Here is a 19,657-nt window from a genome sequence, read left to right as displayed (position 1 = left end):
AATCACCATCAACCACCTCTTCTACATGGATGACATCAAGCTATATGCTAAGAGTGAACGAGACACTGACTCACTGATCCACCTGACCCGGATCTACAGTGAGGACATTGGGATGCCATTCGGACTGGAGAAGTGTGGCAGGATGATAGTAAAGAGAGGGAAGGTAGTTAAGACCGATGGGGTGGAACTATCAGTGAGCCACATAGCAGACATAGAGACCAGCTACAAGTACCTTGGTATCCCACAGTCCCATGGGAACCACGATGAGGCAGGGAAGACAGCAACATCCAAGTACCACCAAAGGATAAGACAGATCCTGAAGAGTCAGCTCAATGTGAAGAACAAGATCCATGCCATCAACATGTATGCCCTGCCAGTCATCAGATACCTTGCCACTATAATGAGCTGGCCGAAGGAGGACATGGAGGCTGCCAACGTGAAGACCCGGAAGCTCCTCATAATGTACAGAGGTTTCCACCCCAAGTCCAACACCCAGTGATTGTACACCAGCCACAAAGAGGGTGGGCGGGGTCTGATGAGTGTCAAACCCACTGTCCTGGATGAAACCCAGAGCATCCAGGGGTACATTAGTAAGATGGCACCCAAAGATGAGCTGCTGAGAGAATGCCTGAGGCAGCAGCAGACATGGGAGGAAGTTCAAGCAGAGGAAGTGCCACGGCAAGACAAGCCCCTGAATGGGATGTAACATCAACAGATAGCTGAGGTGGCTGACATTGGAAAATCCTATCAGTGGCTGGTAAGGGCTGGACTAAAAGACTGCACTGAGGCATTCATCGTAGCAGCAGAACAGGCACGAAGCACCAGATCCATAGGAGCAGGTGTCTACCACACTAGACAGGACCCAAGGTGCAGATTGTGCAAAGAGGCCTCAGAGACAGTCCAACACATAGTGGCAGGATGTAACATGCAGGCAGGAACAGCATATACTGAACAGCACAGCCAAGTAGCTGGCATTGTATACAGAAACATCTGTACAGTATATGAGCTAGACCCTCCCAAGTCCAGATGGGAGATTCCATAGAAGGTCATGGAGAATAACAGGGCTAAGATCCTGTGGGACTTCCAGATCCAGACAGACAGGCAGGTATTGTCCAATCAACCCAACATTGTGATAGTACACAAGGACCAGAAGACAGCAGTGGTGATAGATGTAGGAGTGCCAAGTGACAGCAACATCAGGAAGAAGGAGTATGAGAAGCTGGAGAAGTACCAGGGCCTGAAGGAGGAACTAGAGAGGATGCAGAAAGTAAAGACCAAAGTGATGGTAGGAGCACTCGGGGCTTTGACTCCTAAGCTGGGAGAGTGGCTCCAGCAGACCCCAGGAACAACATCAGAGCTCTCTGTCCAGAAGAGTGCAGTGATAGGAACAGCTAAGATACTGCCCAAAACCCTCAAACTCCCAGGCCTCTGGTAGAGGACCCGATATTGAGGAGACACATGCCACCCATAGGGGTGAGAGGAGAATTTTTATATTTATTTACACACACACACACACACACACACACACACACTGATAATGATCTTTGATTTTGTCCATTTTTTACAAGTATGAATGTTATTCATTTTATAGTGATTTCAATGACTCAGCAGTTGGTCGAATAGTGGTGGTTTGAGTTCATCCAGACAAAACTAGATTGTTGATGTCTGGCTGTCTTTAAGAAAATGAGAGGGTGCTAATATGATGAGTTTTTCTAGGAGCAAATTGGAAGGCAAATATTGTTCATGTAAGAAACTTTTTCTTCTATAATATTATCCCACTTTGTCCATTTTTCTGGAGGACAAACTCCAAGATTGGGGAAAGGTTGCTCTGGAGTGTAGAAATTGGGAAGTAATACTAACTAGCTCCATTAGCACATAATATATCACTCTCTCTCAGCCCAGCGTACCTCAAAGGGTGGTTGTTGTGGGGAAAAGAGGAGGAAGGAGTATTAGGTAATGAGTTTTACGCCTAAGATGTAAAACTTTAGGTGTAACCACCTTGAGTTATTTGTAAAAATAATAAAGATGGGGTAAAAAAATCTTTAAAAAATTATTAAACCATGATTTAGAGCTATGTGTATGACTGGGAAGCAGTATTTGTGAGCTTCAGGCTCTCATGCTTCTCTCTAGCTTAAAATAAACCTCAGTTAGCTAAAACAAACCAGCTTCATAACCCTGGCTTGAAGTCAGCTTGCTTCATAGCTAACAGTCATTTTAAACTATGACTTATAATGTGCACAAAATAAGAGATGACTTTTAATGGAAAGTGTCACTAAACATTGGTTGAATAGAGGAACATCTGAAACTAAGTTCATGATAGCTTTGTCCTGCTCTTGGCCATAATGCTAAACCACGGTGTGCCTCATAATTTTCTTGGATAAATGTATGTTGAATGAATTAAATGTATATAAATAAATCAGTGGAAATTTCTTAGTTACATGCAAATAATTTAATGAAAAGAAAATGCCGCCAGTCCAAATGTCATTGTTATACTTTTAATGAGGGGCACAGAAGTTTTCCAAGGCTTTTATTTATATTTCCTTATTTTATTTGATAATTAAGGATATATCTTCTAAGAATAGAAGGTATGTAGGAAAGGTCCAAATACTGTGTTCTGATATGATCACAAAGTCTGTGCAATTTTCCTATATGCATAGAAATCCTGCCACTAGTTTTCTAGCTACAAGTGTGTGAAAAATGAAACCAGCATCACTAATATTATTCCATCTTGAGATAAAAGGTACTTCCCAAATGTTAGGGCTGGAATAATGGTGTTATAAATATTGCAGGTTATTTTATGAAGCCAATTTTTAATGCTGCCTGATCCATATCTTATTTTGTTTAGAGTAGAAATGAGAGCTTTGATGGCCACAAAAGTTTTGATCAGCCTTAATGTCAACAGCAAAGCAATTCCATCTCTCTGAATCCCCATCTCTTGGAGCAACTCAGAATCTGTTGCGGCTTGCTAATTCACATCAATGGCTACATCCATGAGATGAGAACAGAGTTTGAAGAGCTGTTTACCTGATTACTATATATTGGCGATTTAGATCAAAGTTACAGTTTTCTGATTTCAAATGTTTGTGGGCCTGCATGAAATCTGTAACCATGTCCCTACCTTTGTGTAATTAATGTACAGGTTCATTTGTATACAGATATATACATGTATGTGTGTATATAGACACAGATAAATATATACACGTGAACATGCCTCTGAGATCTGTATGAAAGAATGCTGCTAGGCAATGTTGCCTCAGCTAAAGTAACCTGCTTTGGGACAGCGTCCTAACTCAAAAAAAAAAAAAAAAAGTTGTTTCATCTTAAGCTTCTAGTTGCAATTCCAAACTAGAATTTGGAAACATTTAGATTCTGATGGACATTCCTTGATCTACCTCATTGCAGAAAGTTTAAGAACAAGAAGTTCCAGTTTTTGTATTTCCCAATATACTTAGCCTGCACTTTATCATAAGGATATCAGCTTAGGATATCAACTTCCTATATTGTACTGCTGTTGTTGTTTGCATTTATAATTCACAATTTCTCTGGTAAGTCCAGAACATTTATATGGAGGTCCTCTAATCTTCTTCGTCTTATAACAACCTTAAAAGGTAGATTGGAGTGAGAGAGCAAATGGCTCAACGTGAGATCTATGGAGACTTGATTGTGAGTCTTCGTAAGCTGATACATTAAGTCTGACACTTCACTGGATGTATGTATTCAAAATATGTGGCTATATAGAATAATTTAGGAAGTTGAAAGCACTCCACTGGTTTACTGTAATCTTTATAACAACACTGCAAAATAAGTCATCATTATTCCTGTGAAACAAAGGTAGTGCTTTTACACTTGATCACACAGAAATGTGGCCTGAGGAATCCCATTTTCCAACACAACTGAGGCTCCTTTCCACAGTGATTGATAGAAATGCGAGCATCCTATCTCCAAAATCTGTTCTTTTCTTCCATCTTGTTTCATCACCTCCTGAACAAGTCCAGGGAAATTATTAAAATCATTTCTCCTCATTATGATTGCAGTTGGATCTTTATTTAGTTTGTTTTGACTGCTGCGTGGGCCTTTCCCCCATTTTAGATGGTATATTTTTAGCTTTTGTTGCTATGGAAACGCATGACATTGGGACCAAGCTAGTCACAGATCAAGACAACAAACGCAATCATCTCGTTCTGTTTCCTGATTGAAAGTCTGCTTTAAAATATTAACCTTTTCCTGTTTCAGTGGGTGGATCATAAAGCTGCTGCAAATCCTTGCTCTCTGAAGAGTGGATGTTTATAAAAGTGGAGAAATTAAAGATACCTTTATTTGGCATGGTCTCCTGTGTGCCATGCTCTGAAATCTGTTCCTTATCATAATCTGAGTCCTAGTCTCTTTGTAACCAGAGCAACACAATCACACTGCCAGGCTTGAGGCTGAGGGCTCAGCTACTTCTGTGTTACCACCAAAGGTACCCTAGAAGCTCACAAGCAGGACATGGGAACAATACCCTCTTCCACTGTTATTCTTTAGCTGATGCATAAAGAATACTCCCTGTTGTTCATGGAAACAATCTATGATGCATTAAAATGTGTGGCCATCCATTGCCTAATCCTCCATGAATTGTGTTCTCCCCTTTGAAAATCAGTTAATTCAATGCCCTATAGCCATATCTGATAATAGCAAACTATTTGTATTGTAAAGAATTGCTTCCTTTTATCAGTCTTGAATTTCTCCAGTGGTTACATTAATTGGATCGCTTCAGGATCTAATATTGTCAGAGAAACTCACATTTTCCACAGAATGTAAAATGGTATATGTATATATCGCCATCGTGTTTCGCATGCCCAATATTGTTATAAAAATTTTATAGCCTGTGTTTAACTGATTGATCTATATGACTGTGGTTTCTCCAGATCATTCCTTAATTTGTTAAATCAAAGTTATGTATGCTTCTTCTCATGTTTGTGGTATCACATTTGTCTCTTTAATTTCCTTCATTGGGTTTATTAGTGGTTCCAACAATTCCTCCTCAAGTTCTTTATAATATTGGTCACTTTTCCTGTATTTTTTTCCAAGCTTTACAATATCCTTTTTGAGGTGCAGTGAATAGAACTGTGCACTTACTTTGAGTGCTGCCTCAGCATAAGGCTTTATAAGGGCACTTGATCATTATATTGGCATTTTATTTTCTGTTTCCTTCCTAACAATTCCAAGAATGGAATTTACAGTCATAGTGGGTTGACATTTTCATGGAACTGTTGATTCCAAGTTCCATTTCTTGATCTTTCCTGGGCGGTTACTGCCAGCTCAGTCCCCATTTGTGTATCTGTGAAGTCTGAGGGCAGAGTGTGTTGCACTATTGTGCGTTACTTTGCACTTGTTTACATTGAACTGGATTTTCAATTTAAACCTCAGTCACCCAGGTGGGGGCAATTCTTTTGAGAGAGCTCTCTAATCCTTTTTTGATGTTACCAACCTTGTAACATTGGTATCATCAATAAACTTGGCAACTTATCACCATTTGAAATAAATAAATAACATAAAACTGCAGTCCTAATGCAGTTTCTTGATAGACCCTGTTTTGCCCATTTATCTAATCTGAAAGGCTTTTATTCTCATTTGCTTTCTGCTCTTTAACCATTTACCAATCTCTGATAGACCTATTGGTTGCCAAACTCCCCCACCCAACAACCTGCAAAAAAAATGGGAAAAGAACAAAAAAGAGCTAGTTCAGGTGTTAGTAAATATAAAACTGGGGGAAAGAAATCGAATAGAGTTTCCAGAAGCAGATCCTGAGAACCAATGGGTACTTTGTAGTGGTTAAGGCAGTGTTTCATGCCAGTGGAACATGGCTGGCTGGGGAATTCTGGGAGTTGAAGTCCACATAGCTTAAAGTTGCCAAGATTGAGAAACACTGGGTTAAGGTATTGAACCAGGAGGTGGGAGACCTAGGTTCTAGCTCCCCCTCAGCCACGAATGCTCCCTGAAAGTTGTTCTCAGCCCAGCCTACCTCACATGGGGAAAACAGGAAGGAGTGTGATGCAGATCACCTTGAGGTGCTGTACAAAAGGTTGGCTATAACTCAGATCTGGATGGCTCTTACGTCCCATCCGTGTGACAGCTGCCTCATTCGTGTGCACACAAATCATGTTCCGTCTTCATAATAATTTATTAAATGTATATGCTGCCCAACTCCCAGTGACTCATCATACTATTTGCCCTCAAAAATCTGTGTTTATTTTGGGTTTTGGGGGCAGTCAGAGCTTCTGTATTTTATCAAGGAAAACTTTGTTTCCCAGTTGCAGTACTCTAATTTAACTTTACTTATAGGATGCTGCTAGGGGAAGGATGTGTATTATTTATGCTAGTAGTGAAAATCAAACAGGAAGTTTTCAGTCAACTTTGAGAAATTGAACAGGCATTACAAAATAGATGAGGTTAGGTACTCAGACAAGGTTTGGTTGTGAAATTTGCTAACAAGTGGAAAAAATATCAGGAAAATTTAGAATGAACAAAGCTATATCTGAATTCCTGATTTTCTGAAGGTTTCTCTTTTTTCTGTCTGGTATCAAATGTAATGAGCATAATTCAAACCTGTGCATCCTATGCTATTCACAATAAGTTGTTCTCCCAAGATTTCCACTTTCAAAAGTGTGCATGCATGCATTTACTGAGCAATCCAGAAAAGGTGGCCAACCCCAATTGGCTGCTTAGAAAACAGCCTTTAGTGGAGCTCAGCAAATAATTCACTGAATTTGATATCTCTGAATTGCTGTTTACCAACAAAATCACCGCAGGCTTGTTTTTTAAAGGGGACTGCTCTCCATTTTATGGATGGGAATAAGACTCAAGTTATCAGCCACTTTGAGCACATTTTGTAGAATGCCGTAATTGTATGAAAATCCTTGGAATCAAAGTCACCAGGAAACTTTAAATCCAGGCATTTAATGGTCTAAAAGGACACTCTTCTTGAATGTTAGTTTCCAGACTGTGTAATGCCATTTTCAGGGCATTTGTGTGAGATCTCCTAGTTCACAGAAAGATAGAATACTTATTATCAGTTATGTTCATTTATTTCAATGAATACTTGTTAAAGCTTTACCTTCTTCCATCAGAATGATTTTTTTTCTTTTAACTGTTGCCCATCCCTGCTAATCTATTATAATCTAGTTGAAAAATTGGGATTGCCCACCATTATTCTATTTTGCTTTGCTTTTATAACATGTGCCTTTTCTTTAAATTGCTGGTGAGTGCATAGTTTGGAAGATTTGGTTGACTTCAAGAAGCATTGAAAATATTGAGAAAGCAATTCCCAAATCATTGAAGTGGGAGGTGAAGGGATGTGGCAGAGTCTCTGTAAATGAGCTCCAAGTGTGGTCTGACATCTCCGCTCATTCCTGTGCCTCTGAGAATTCAAATGTCACCTGTCAGCATATATACAGCCACAGGCAATTTAATCACTGTCATTGTTCTAACAGGAGTTTAAGAATCCACTAGCCTGGAGTATTTGCTGAGAATAACCAATGTCTGACATTGGAAATTATATTGTAGTTAAGGGTAAAGTGTCATTGTCCCCATTGCCTACTTAGGAACAATGAATACCCCTGGTATCATTGTAAGGCATATATTAAACTGTTGGGGTCAAGCAATATCAACCAGTCATTTGCAAGTTTTGTCTCAGAAGCCTGCCTGTTTATCAACATTTAAATGGTTCACATCTTTCCAAGTATAACTCAGACAAAATGGATAGAGTGCATGTAAGGCACCATATATACCTCTTCATAATTTAAAGACAAAAACAAAACAATTTGTATGTATTTGCTAAAATAATTTATATCTCATCTTTCAACACCAAAGAGAAACACAAGTGGCTAAAAACATTGTAAAAGCATGTAAAACAGAAATAATTAGCCAATAACCGATACAAAGAAATCACATGTAACTAAAAGGTTAAAGTTGGGATCCAGCGTGAAATAGCAGAGTTGATCATAATTCTGTCTGACGTTGTCTTCACCTGGTGGGAGAAGCTAAAAAGAGAGGGAGTCAAATGGACCTTCTGAGGGAGAAAATGCTTCCTTGGCGTGTGCTGGGCTGCCACCACAAAAATGTCCATGTCACACATGCTGACTAATTTGCACCTATTCATCTTGGAACACAGAAAAAGAACTCTCCAATTTTATGTATTGGCAGGAAAGTGGTCCAAGGTCACTGGGACATAGGCTGTGTAAAGCTTGAGTTTAAAAGAAAATCATTTGGATTTGTGCCTAGATGCACATTGCTAATGGTGCTTTTTATTTTGATATCCTCTTTTGAAGTGGGCGTAATATACTTACTCTGCTGCATTTCCACATCTGAAGCCCTTTGTGCCACAGCTGTTATCTGAGCATTAATGAAGAAACTGGGACCAAGAGAACTCCCAAACTGCACATTTAATTTCATGTGGGGGAGACCCTATTGAAGAATGCACTAAAACTCCTTCATTAAAAAAAGCTAACTCCACCACCTTCAAAAAAAAAAAAGAAAGAAAATCTCTGCCTTGTCTAGATTAAGCTTTTAATTATTGCCTTCAAGCACATTCTGGATAGCCACAGCTTGCCAATAGAACTGTGTGGCATCTTGGGCATCCATCTTTGGATAATGGAGATACTTTAAGTTGCCAAGTAGGATGGCCCAGAAGAAGCAAAAAAAGGCTTATCTTAAAAAACAAAAAACAAAGTTCTGGCACCCTTATGAACTATTACACGGCTGGAGGCTTCCCTGCCCAGTCATATCACATTCTGAATCAGAATAAGGATAGGGACTTGTTCACTCCTTGGCAACTCCCTTTTCTTCACATGGCAAGAGCCTTTGATGTAAACACATGCTTATTTAATACGTCAGTTCTAAGATGCTTATCCAGAAAAGGCTAGAAGGGCAGTTGCAGGCCCATTTAGGATAGCCAGAGTATTCTTAATATCCCGTAAATCCCACCTGGCTTACTTGCCCAGCTTTCTTAAAAGAAAGAATGTTATCTGTAATGTACAGCTTGGCACTTTTTTTTGCCAATGGTTTTCTCAGAGAGAAGAAAACTGACCTGGTAACAATAGGAGTTGCAACTTGACCATTAATGTCATCTTTTGCAGAACTATAAAAGTGGAGGTGTATGATTGGGATCGAGATGGCAGGTAAGTAGCATTTAGATCTTTGCATTTAATCATTTAAAAAAAACCCCTACATTGAGAAAAGTTAAATGAGAAGAAAATGCAGCAAGGGCATGTGGCATGCTTGAATTTCCCTTATGGGGCTTGAGACAAAAGGTCTTGTGCTTCCCCCAAAAGAAAAAAGAATTGCTAGCCCAATCTTCCGTATGTATTGAGACTCGAACCACCAGAATTACAGCCATGAAGTTGAGAACTGTGAGAATTATAAATCCAAACTCATCTCACAGCCCTAGATTTGGAAAAGCTGGCTTTGCCTTATGAATCAACTTATTTAATAGAGGGTCTGTTGTCTAAGTAATGACAGGAGAAGAATGAAAAGTATGCTGTAAGCTGGGTCAAAAATATACAAATTAAATAAGTGAGGAGTGGGCAGAATCACCACTGATTGGTTATGACTTTTTATTATTCCTCATTTGGACCATCAAGGTATAGAGAAATGGGAATCTCTGTTCTATAGCACCTCTCACAGTCTTATTTTCTATTAACAGCCATGATTTCATTGGAGAGTTTACAACCAGCTATAGAGAACTGGCACGAGGACAAAGCCAGTTTAATGTCTATGAGGTGAGTAGCTTTTTGAAGTGTCCCTTAATATCAACATCCAAGATTAATTGATATTGATGGATGACTGAAAAAATTGTTGGAATGGTTTAACAGATTCCTGTCTTGAACAGGTAGTCAGACTTTATGACCCAGTTGGTCCATTCTATAAGACCCCTGCATTCTGTGGTGCTTTGATTAAAACCGTAGTGGCCAACTTGATTTGCAAGAGTTACATGCACTCCTGGAACCACATTTTTGTAGTTGTTAGAACCTCTCCTCTCAAAATAACTAAATTGAGTTGGGTGGTTTCTTGTCATTTTAAGGTGTGAAATTGTAGAAAATGATAGCATAAGCCTTAAAACATGCTTAACATATTTTTTAGGAAAGCAAGACAAAAATCCCCCCTCCTCAAATTCAAGAAGAAATTGGTTATTGGCTTTGCCCATACGCATTACCCATCATACTACTTACCCCTGACCTCTATCAGGTTCCCTCTAGGGCTTTTCCAAACCATAGATCCATGTGGGAAGAAAGTTCTACTAGGGCATCCCTCCCCAGTCTAGTGTTCTTGAGATACATTGGACTACTCCCATACTCGATATTCTTAAAGGAGTTTTAGCTCGACATGTTTGTTGGGCAGCTGGTTGGGGAATGTTGTGTTAGGAAATTCCAGCTTAAGTTCCATTAAAATGAGCCAGAGTTACATCAGACCACTATTAATTCAATAAGGTTTCTAATTCAATAAGGTTAGTTTAACTTTTAAAAAGACTGTGATCTTTGTCTTAGGGGTTGCCCCAACCCACATGAGTAGTTCAGTGGTGTTTGGGGGAGGGGGTCAAATCAGTCAATTTGACAAAAGCAGCATTGTGCCGCTGTGACACAAGCTGCACTCCTTTTGTACATGCTTTGTGATGTTACATACATGTCCAAAAGAGGTGGACTTTGCGTCTTGACAGCACAACACTATTTTTGTCATTTTGATTACTGCATCCAGAGCAGCAGATGCCCATGGCCCAAAGCAGTGGGTTGAAGGAGAAGGGAAAGAGAATCAGCTATATTTTTGCTATTCTTTAAAAAAAAGTTGAAAGAGAACATGTACTGCAGCATCAGTAAAGGAAACCAAACATTCTTCAAAAATGCAGTGATATGTGCCTTCTACATGTCATGGCATTTTTTTCAAGTAGATTGTTAATGGATATAACGATATGGTTGCATGTAGTCATGTTTTTCTAACCATTTAAGAGTATATGCTCAATCAAATTTATAGATATTATTGGCATTATTACTTGACTGTAGGATTTAGATAGTACATAGCCAGTAGAATCTGGCATTCCTCAGTATTGCACCAGTAGCCAAAGCAACATGGATGCTCACATCCCAACCTACCAATAGTGTATCAGCAAAAAGGCTAATTTGGGGCAGACATCAGGAAAAGGTAAGATTATGTGCTTGGCATAAAATTGGAAAACTAGAGAAGCTGATGATGTTGCACTGAACTACTCTGACTTTCAGACTAGTGTGAATCAACACAATGTTGATTTCCAGCAGCTGAATAATTTACATATGGCCATGCATTGAATAATGACCACAGAAGGAAGACATTTAGGAAGAAGCTGGCTATGCAAAATTGGGCCTAATTCTTTCAGTTATCTATCAAGCAAGCAGAATTTTGCACATTTGAATTCATCCTTATCCTGTAGTTCGTTTTTGGAAAGTGGACAGATCAAACATCCTTAACGTGACTGATTGGATTTCAGCAGTGGAATATTTGTCCTAAGGGCAAGAATTACAGTACTGTACTATTGCTTCTCCCAGGACCGTTCCAGTAAGAGAATCATTGCAACCTTTTCTTCCTGGAGAATGCTGCTTGGCTTTGTCACACTGTACCTAGTGTGGTTGGAACTGCAGTACAGAGACAGAGTTTTCTGTTTCTCTGCTGATTTTGTATTGTGTTACATACTATGGTTGCCCACATAGTGTGATGCTCATTTAGCCTTTCAAAGTGGAGTTGTGGCTAAAGACTAGTAAATAAGCTTTAATTATTAATTATTATTATTATTAATAATAATAATAATAATAATTGAGCAGCAAATGGCACCCTTTAGCTATCCAAATTATAGGAAGCTGTACCCAAAGCCTGTTAAATATTTTAATAAGGGGAAGAAGATCAAAAGCATCTTTCTCCCAAGCAGATAAAATACAAAGAAAATAATCATTTCCTGCCCTTTTGTGACACTCAGGCTGAGGCAGTTGCTTCAAACTGCATAGTAGTATTGCTGCCCCAGTCAGGAAATACTGCCCGAGTGAGGCGATGTGCTGCCTTGTTTTACTTCACTTTTCTCCAGTTCAAACCCTCCAAAACTTTTGAACTTCAACATCCATTATCCCTGTCCAGTGTGACCCCTGGCTGGGGATAATGCAGGCTGGGAATGATGGCATTTGCAAAGAGAGAATTTGATTGAGGACGACTGATCTATTAACATTCTAGAACAACCTTAATAGTTATTGGTTCCTCTGGATTCCTGGAACAGTGGCAGGATTTCTCTCGCATTGAATAAGATTCTAATCCCAACACAGATAGAGATAACTCTCTTATCTCTCACAATCAGTCTATGTTAAGGCTTGTTTTAGGCCACAGCCACCCTTTCCTTTTCAGTGCATCATATATCAATGTAATTTTCTCCTCTGCTGGGAAAAAAATCCTAAGTATAAATCTTTCAAAAGCCATCTATACTCTGAAAATATTGAGGTTCTCAGCCAATTGAATAATGCTATATTTGGCTGGTGTGTATACCAGGCTAGTATACCATAGTATAGGAAGCCATTGAGATTCACAAACACCAGCACAGTTTCAATAAAAAAGAGGAGAGTCTAAAAATCAACAAAACCTGGCTACCAATCCTGAAAAATACAGCCTGCAAAAGGTCAACAAACTCAGCTCAACCACCAGGACGTGTGAACAGTTCACACAATGAACTTGCTAATCACCCCCAGCAGCCCCTCGTTAACAATTCAATAGAAGAAAAAACCCTGCCTAATCCCCAGGAAGATACACACAGATGCAGACACCAAAACAAGCAGCCACTCAGTAACCCAACCCCCCCCACACACACACCCAATCCCCGCCCCCCAGATCTCTATAAATACCCACAAAAGGATCACATCACCCTGGGCACAGAGAGAACTGCTCCTGTCTGTGCTCCTGCACTCTGAAGATGCCGGTCACAGGTGCTGGCGAAACGTTAGGAAACAAAACTTCCAGAACACGGCCACACAGCCCGGAAGACCCACACCAGCCATCGTATGCCGGCCGTGAAAGCCTTCGACAATACAATGCTATATTTCTTCAGTATTTTCTAAAGGCTATTGGCAGAATTCTGGTCCCCATAAGACAGGTGATATTCAGCCAGGAATGAAATGTTCTGCTGGTATATTAACCAAATTTTCTAAATTTGATGCCCTCCAGAGTTGTTGGCCTAAAACAAAGACAGGGAATTCTGTAGCCTATAGATTGCACATCGTCCCTAAAGCATACATACATACATACATGCCTTGTATTTATGGAAGCAATATTTTCTTCCATTTTTCAGTTGGGAGAAACAAACCCCTCAAATTCTCCCAAATCTGCCTATTTTAGTGAAGTCAGTTTCAGGCCAGAGGTTCCCCATACTGTATTAGCAGCTTTCACAGTCCTATAGGTAGAAGCTAATAGAATATTTACAATCTTGTGTTCACATGGAGAGTACATGGAGAGAATGTGCTCCAAGAACAAGAGAGTACGCATGTACCATTTTAGGTGGAAATGCATTAGACTAAAAATGAACAATAACTTTCTGGCCTGATTTACACCTTTACACTAAAGCCCTTCTGCTACTAAAATATCTGCTGTAGAGCTAACTGGTCATGGTGTACATCAGATTTAGTGTGGCCCTGTTGTAGTACAAAACTGTCACTTGATAGGGCATTGCCAGCAACAGCACTGTGCTAATTTCAGGTCTCAGTAAAAACATAAATAAGGGATTGCCAAGGAGAGAAGTAATTTGAGCCAGATTATGTGCAGTATCATAATTAGATTGAGTTGGCTGCCTATTGCTAGATAACTGGATCTCAAACAAGTCTGCTCCAGCTGTATGCTAACCAGCCTTTATGCCATATTCCTCCCTTAGGGGAGGCCACTTGAAAGAAAGTTAACTCTATGCCTTGTAATTTATACAGTATTTGTTAATTTTCTATCCCAATTTGTTCAGGAGTTCGAGAAACTAATGTGGATTCTTTTATTTTGGCTTTTATAAGGTTTTTTTTTTTTTGGTCAGATATTGTAAGTTCTCAGTGATGTTTCCACATTTGCAATTCTTTTGACTTTTCAGCCTGAACATCCTGTTCTTTGGAATGGAACTATCAGAGCTTTATGCAATATTTCAGTTGCACTCTCACCATTGAGTTATATAAAAGCATTAAGACAGTGTCTGTTCTATTTTTAACCTATTTCCAGACCATCCCAAACACAGAGTTTGCCTTTTTCATTTCTAGGACTGCATGCTGAGATGATGTGGGGGTTTTTTTTCTTTTTTTTTTTGAGCTACCCACCACAACCAAAATATCTCTTTCCTGATGAATCATTACAACTTAGACTCAGGCTATCTGTAAATGTGGCTAAGAACTCTGTTTTCCTAATCTAGTTTGAAGAGGTTGCTTTGACTCTTGTTACAGTCAATTGTATTTTCACCATCTTGAATAATTCAGTGTCTTCTGCTAACTTGGCAACGTCAGTGCTCATCTCCTGACTGACATCATTGATGAATAAAATACATGACATGGGAGCGTAGGGTTGTATGTGGGAGAGAAGGGGGAACTCGCCACTTGTTCCATTGTGAAAACTATATATAATTCTCCCCTCAATTCCATTTCATGCACAAAAGTTCTTCCTCTTATGACATAATTCCCAGGTTTTCCCAGGAGTCTGTGGAAAAAGCTTTTTATCAAAAACTGTTCGCAAGTTAAAGAGTATATATATATCCCTCCTATCTACATAGCATTTGGTAAAAGCTCCGGTGATGTTACATAATTGGCATAATTTATGTGATAGTGTCATGATCTGTACAACACCACTCTCCCCTTGGAGGCCCATGCATATCTATATATCTCTTGAGATTATTGGACTGACATATTAATGTTAGTACTGAGTCTTAAGCAGCACTGAACAAGAGCCAGGAGGTTGGAACTAGATTTGACTGAGTCATGCAATGCCAGCCCCACTAAGTAGACCAGACCATGAAATCAACTCCACAGGAAGACTAAAACTGCTTTTATTGAGACTGACTGTTATAACAGTATCTTGCAACCCTAAGTATGCTGTACCTCCTCTTCCTTCTTGTAGTTCTATGAATCGGAGAGGTACAGTGTCTGTCTGAGCTGCTTCTGAATGTTATCTGGGTGTTCTAGACCAGTGTTTCTCAACCTCAGCAAGTTTAAGATGTGTGGACTTCACACACATCCAGATAACATTCGCTTCTGAATGTTATCTGGGTGTTCTAGACAAGTGTTTCTTAATCGCAGCAAGTTTAAGATATGTGGACTTCAACTCCCAGAATTCCCCAGCCAGCCATCCTGGCTGGGGAATTCTGGAAATTGAAGTCCACTCCAATTGCTGAAGTTGAGAAACACTATTCTAGACTTAAAAGATGCTTTAGCCCCTTTTTCCTAGGCAACAGTTTTTGAGTATCTCCATCAAGGTCATCTTCCATACTTTCTACACATGGTGAGCTAAGCCACTGTTTGTGTTTGAATCCTGCTATTGTAGCTTGTAAACAGTGATGTATGATTTGATATTAAATGTAAACCCAACCAATTCTTTTTTCAATAAAACATGATTTAAAAATCACAGCTTATGATCTCAGCCAGTAGAGGTTATGGCCTGTCATTAGTTCTAGTTGTAATATCCATTGATTGTGCTTTTCTGTTTAAGTTGAAGATCTGACTTCAGCAACAGATGACAAAGCCCATGTGAATCTGAAAAGCAGAGTTGCAGTAGTGTGCATGCCCAGACGTGAGACCACTTACTTCAGAGCCTGGGTTTCCTCTTATTACCAATCATTTTTTGCATATTAGATATATTCTGCTCAGCCGTTCTGCTATAATAGTATCTAATGTGACAGTTCTAGGCCAATTTCTCATATGACTGGCCTGACTAGGCACAGGGAGATCCCAGCTGCTCCTCTCAAAGAACCCAGCTTTTCTCCTCAGTAGGAAAAAATGGGGAGGAGGAGAAGAAAATGGAGATGAGAAATTTGCATAGTTTGTGTAATTCACAGTCTGCTCTTCTAGAGAACAGACTGCCATGAAATTGGAGAAGGAATCTACGTTTCTGTTTTTCATAATGAGGATAGAGAGAAAACTTTCTCTCTGGCAATAGGCAATAAAAAACAAATTGGATGTGTTGATGTATTCTCTTTCAAAGGAATGAAGGATCCATTCTCTGTGTGTAAGGTAATTCTTGAGCCATCAATGGGGGAACCTGTGATTCTCCAAATATTGCTCAACTATAAGTCCTTACAACCCTCACCATTGGCCTTGCTGGCTGAGGTTGCTGGGTGTTAAAATTACCAATCCTGCATCAACCCAACTTTCCCTCATCTGTAGCCTATTATTGTTTGTTTGTTTATAAATCAAATTTGTATGCCGTCTATCTCACTATACAAGTGAATCTAGGTAGCTGACACATAAAAAGCATGAAAACAGTTAAAAACACAAAACAAAGTTAAAAAGACTGCAAATGAAGTTTAAAAGCAGAGAGAGCATCCTCAGGGCACTAACCATTCCCAGTGTCAGGAGTCCCCATTGGATCCCCAAGCTAGTTGGCGGAGCCAGGTCTTAAGGCTCTTCTGGAAAGCCAAAAGAGTGGGGGCCAATCTCACCTTGGGGGGCAAGATATTCCACAGGGCAGGGCCAACAGCAGAAAAGGCTCTCCTCCTAGACCCCCCCAGACAAAATTCTCTAGCTGCAACATGCCCTTCCTGCTGGACTGGGTGGGATAGGTCGATGTAACTGGGACGAGACGGTTCCTCAGGTAACCTAGGCCCATGCCATGAAGGTCTTTTAAGATCATAACCAACACTTGGAATTGTACCCAGAAGCAGACCAGCACCCAATGCAGCTCAGACAGCAGAGGTGTTATATGTGCAGCCCTGGGGGCACCCAAAACTGTTCACGCCACCGCATTCTGTATCAGCTGCAGCTTCCGGATACTTTTCAAGGGCATTTTATGGTTGTCTTTTGGAAGGACTAAACTGATTGCCAGTAAGAACACATTCTAAGACTTGAACTGCTATTGGTTCATAGAGAATTCTTAGTGACCATTCAGATCTCATGATTCCTGCCTATTAGTAAAGGTTTAGTACACAGCTAAGCAGCCCTTCTTATTTTTGTATTAATTTTAAGTTCTTATTAGAATGATCACTTTGTTTCTTTAACAAAAACAAATCCTAAATACAATAGGAACTAGCTGAGCCCATACAGTGGAAGGCTGGATATTTCAAATTTTCTCTCCCAGAAATAATACAGGTCTTCACATTGTGGCCCAACATCTTGCTTTCAAGTAATTGCTAGGTAGTTCCTGCTGTCATCACCTAACTTCCAAAGGGCACAATACTATGCTTCTCCTAACCTTAGTGTATATATGAGAAACAGGACTTTAACACCCTGTGCTCCCTTCCTGGCAATTAAAAGGTAAGAGAACAACAGAACAGAACAGAACAGAACAGAACAGAACAGAACAGAACAGAACAGAACAGAACAGAACAGAACAGAACAGAATAGAATAGAATAGAATAGAATAGAATAGAATAGAATAGAATAGAATAGAATAGAATAGAATAGTTTGTATAACAGAAGCTCCTGTGTAGCTTAGGGGCACATGGCTAAAAGACTTCAGTTCTTCCTTGAAATATGGACAAATCTCACAAGAGATAGACAAAATCAAATTTTATTATCAAAAAGAGATAAATCACAAGGCTGCTTTTTAATGTTAAACTTTAAATTACATGTGTTTAACATTCTAGAAAAAGAGAGTTGCCTTGATCATGGTCAGCAACTAAACTAAAAATCCACAGAAAAATCAAAAGAAATGCTCCAAGTAGACAATAAAATGGTGTTAGCCTGCTACAAATAAACCTAAAGCATTCTAGCAGGTTCTTGAAAGAGAGTACAGAGATTCCATATGAGTATATAGTTTCCAAGAAGGTCCTAAAGAAAATGTTTACTCTTCATGCCCCCGTCATATGAACAAAAAAATGAAATAACCCCAATTTTCTAAAGTAAACAGAGAAATTAATATTATTTCTCTGCATAGTTTAGAAAATTGGGTTTATCCCAGTCTTTTATTCTGCTCCACACAGAAAAAGAAAAGGGGGGGGGAACTAACACAGTTTTCTAGCTAGACCTTTGCATATTTCAACAGAAATACCTAAATAGTAGTTTTCTGCTTTCTCCAGTTTTTTGGGGAGACTAATCAGAGGCTCCCGAGGAAGTAGTGAACCCTCAATCTTGTCCAGCTTCTTTTTCTTGGCTTCTCCCTTGTTCGACTACACATTGTGGTTAAAAAAAAGTCCCTTTTATCTCTAGAAGAGAGAGGGACTCAATCTAATTTTGAATGTGACCAAGAGTCATGCCTCACTTGTGGATGTGGATTGACTATCTAACATGAGGCTGGCCAGCTGTGAATGTCAGTTTGTAGCCTGCACATACACAATACTTCCATTCATTTTCCCTATCATTTAAAATTACCCAGTCATTGCTGTATCATGTGTTAGTGAATCTCACAGAGAATCTGCATTGTGAAGAACTACTTCCATTGATTAGCCTTGACTCTCCCACCATTCTGGTATATCTTTTCTGATGTTCAGTAGGACTGTATAAAACATTTGAAATAGGCACTTCAAAAAAATTCACTGGTATCAATGAAGCACTCCTCCCCAAAGAGCCACATTACTTCAAAGTTTCATGTAGCTGCTTTAGGGGCTTTGGGGGTTGTTTGTACGCATGCATTTGTATGCAGACAACGCATCTCCTGGGGTTTTCTGGTAAGCCTTCAAAGTAGCCACACAAACCTTCTAAAGGTTGCATCCGTTTTAATGCTTTGAAGAAGGGTATTTTGCTGGCACCAATGTAGCTTGCAAAACCACCCCTTTCAAATGATTTGCACAGCCCGAATATGCAATGAATAATATACACAGAATTCCAAATACACCTGCACCATAGATTGGTATAAAAACATTATGGTGGCAGCTTGATTTTCAAATTTCTTTCTAATGATCCTTCAGAACTGGATTTATCTCGAATTTGTGTTTCCAACTTTTAAGTCTATTCTCATTTCTTGAAATACTGTAGGCTAAGTAGGAAAACTATCTCAGAATGGTTAATTTAGAATTTGATAATGGGAATTAGATCTTAATTCAGAAATATTATCTTTTAAACTTAGAACTGTCATACTTCAATAATCTATTTGAAAGAAGTTGAATTTGTACACTTCCTATGGTCATTTACCATACTATATTACACAGCATATTTACTTTGCATTTTCAGTTATTTTTCATTAAATTCAAATAATTTCCTGTTTCATGATTGCGTTTGCGTGGATTATATCCCAGGAAACATTTCTGATCTGGAAGAGAAGGAAACACCCAGTTTGTTTGAATGTCAGGTCTTGCATCAAAACATCTAATCATTCTAATAGCTTGATGTTGAATGAATGAAGCAGAAGGACTGCTTGGCCCCCAGAATAGTGCCATAACTTCTGAGATGGTAGCAGTCTGGCGTGTACTTCATGCTAAAAATTAACCTTCTGCACCAAAATAATCCAAATCTTTTACCAAGGAAATCTGAGTTTCCTAATATGAATAAATTATACATTTTTAATCTTATTCTTT

The 19,657-nt window shown here is 39.3% G+C and overlaps 1 protein-coding gene across 1 annotated transcript in view; it reads left to right on the top strand.

Moving 5' to 3' along the window:
- LOC103048694 (copine-5) overlaps positions 1-19,657 on the top strand; it is a 160,630-nt gene that overhangs the window by 115,026 nt on the left and 25,947 nt on the right. Inside the window, exons 11-12 of the mRNA XM_088153182.1 lie at positions 9,114-9,155; positions 9,680-9,755. Of these exons, the coding sequence (XP_088009308.1) occupies positions 9,114-9,155; positions 9,680-9,755 (118 nt within the window). The remainder of the gene's footprint in view (positions 1-9,113; positions 9,156-9,679; positions 9,756-19,657) is intronic.

The sequence above is a fragment of the Python bivittatus genome, unplaced genomic scaffold, assembly GCF_059951505.1.
Source record: "Python bivittatus isolate LINGU-HERP-01145 unplaced genomic scaffold, Pbiv_v1 ctg000700_np1212, whole genome shotgun sequence".
NCBI classification, from domain to species: Eukaryota; Metazoa; Chordata; class Lepidosauria; order Squamata; family Pythonidae; genus Python; species Python bivittatus.
The sequence above is the reverse complement of the archived record's forward strand: the minus strand, read 5'-3'. Positions and strand labels throughout refer to the sequence as shown.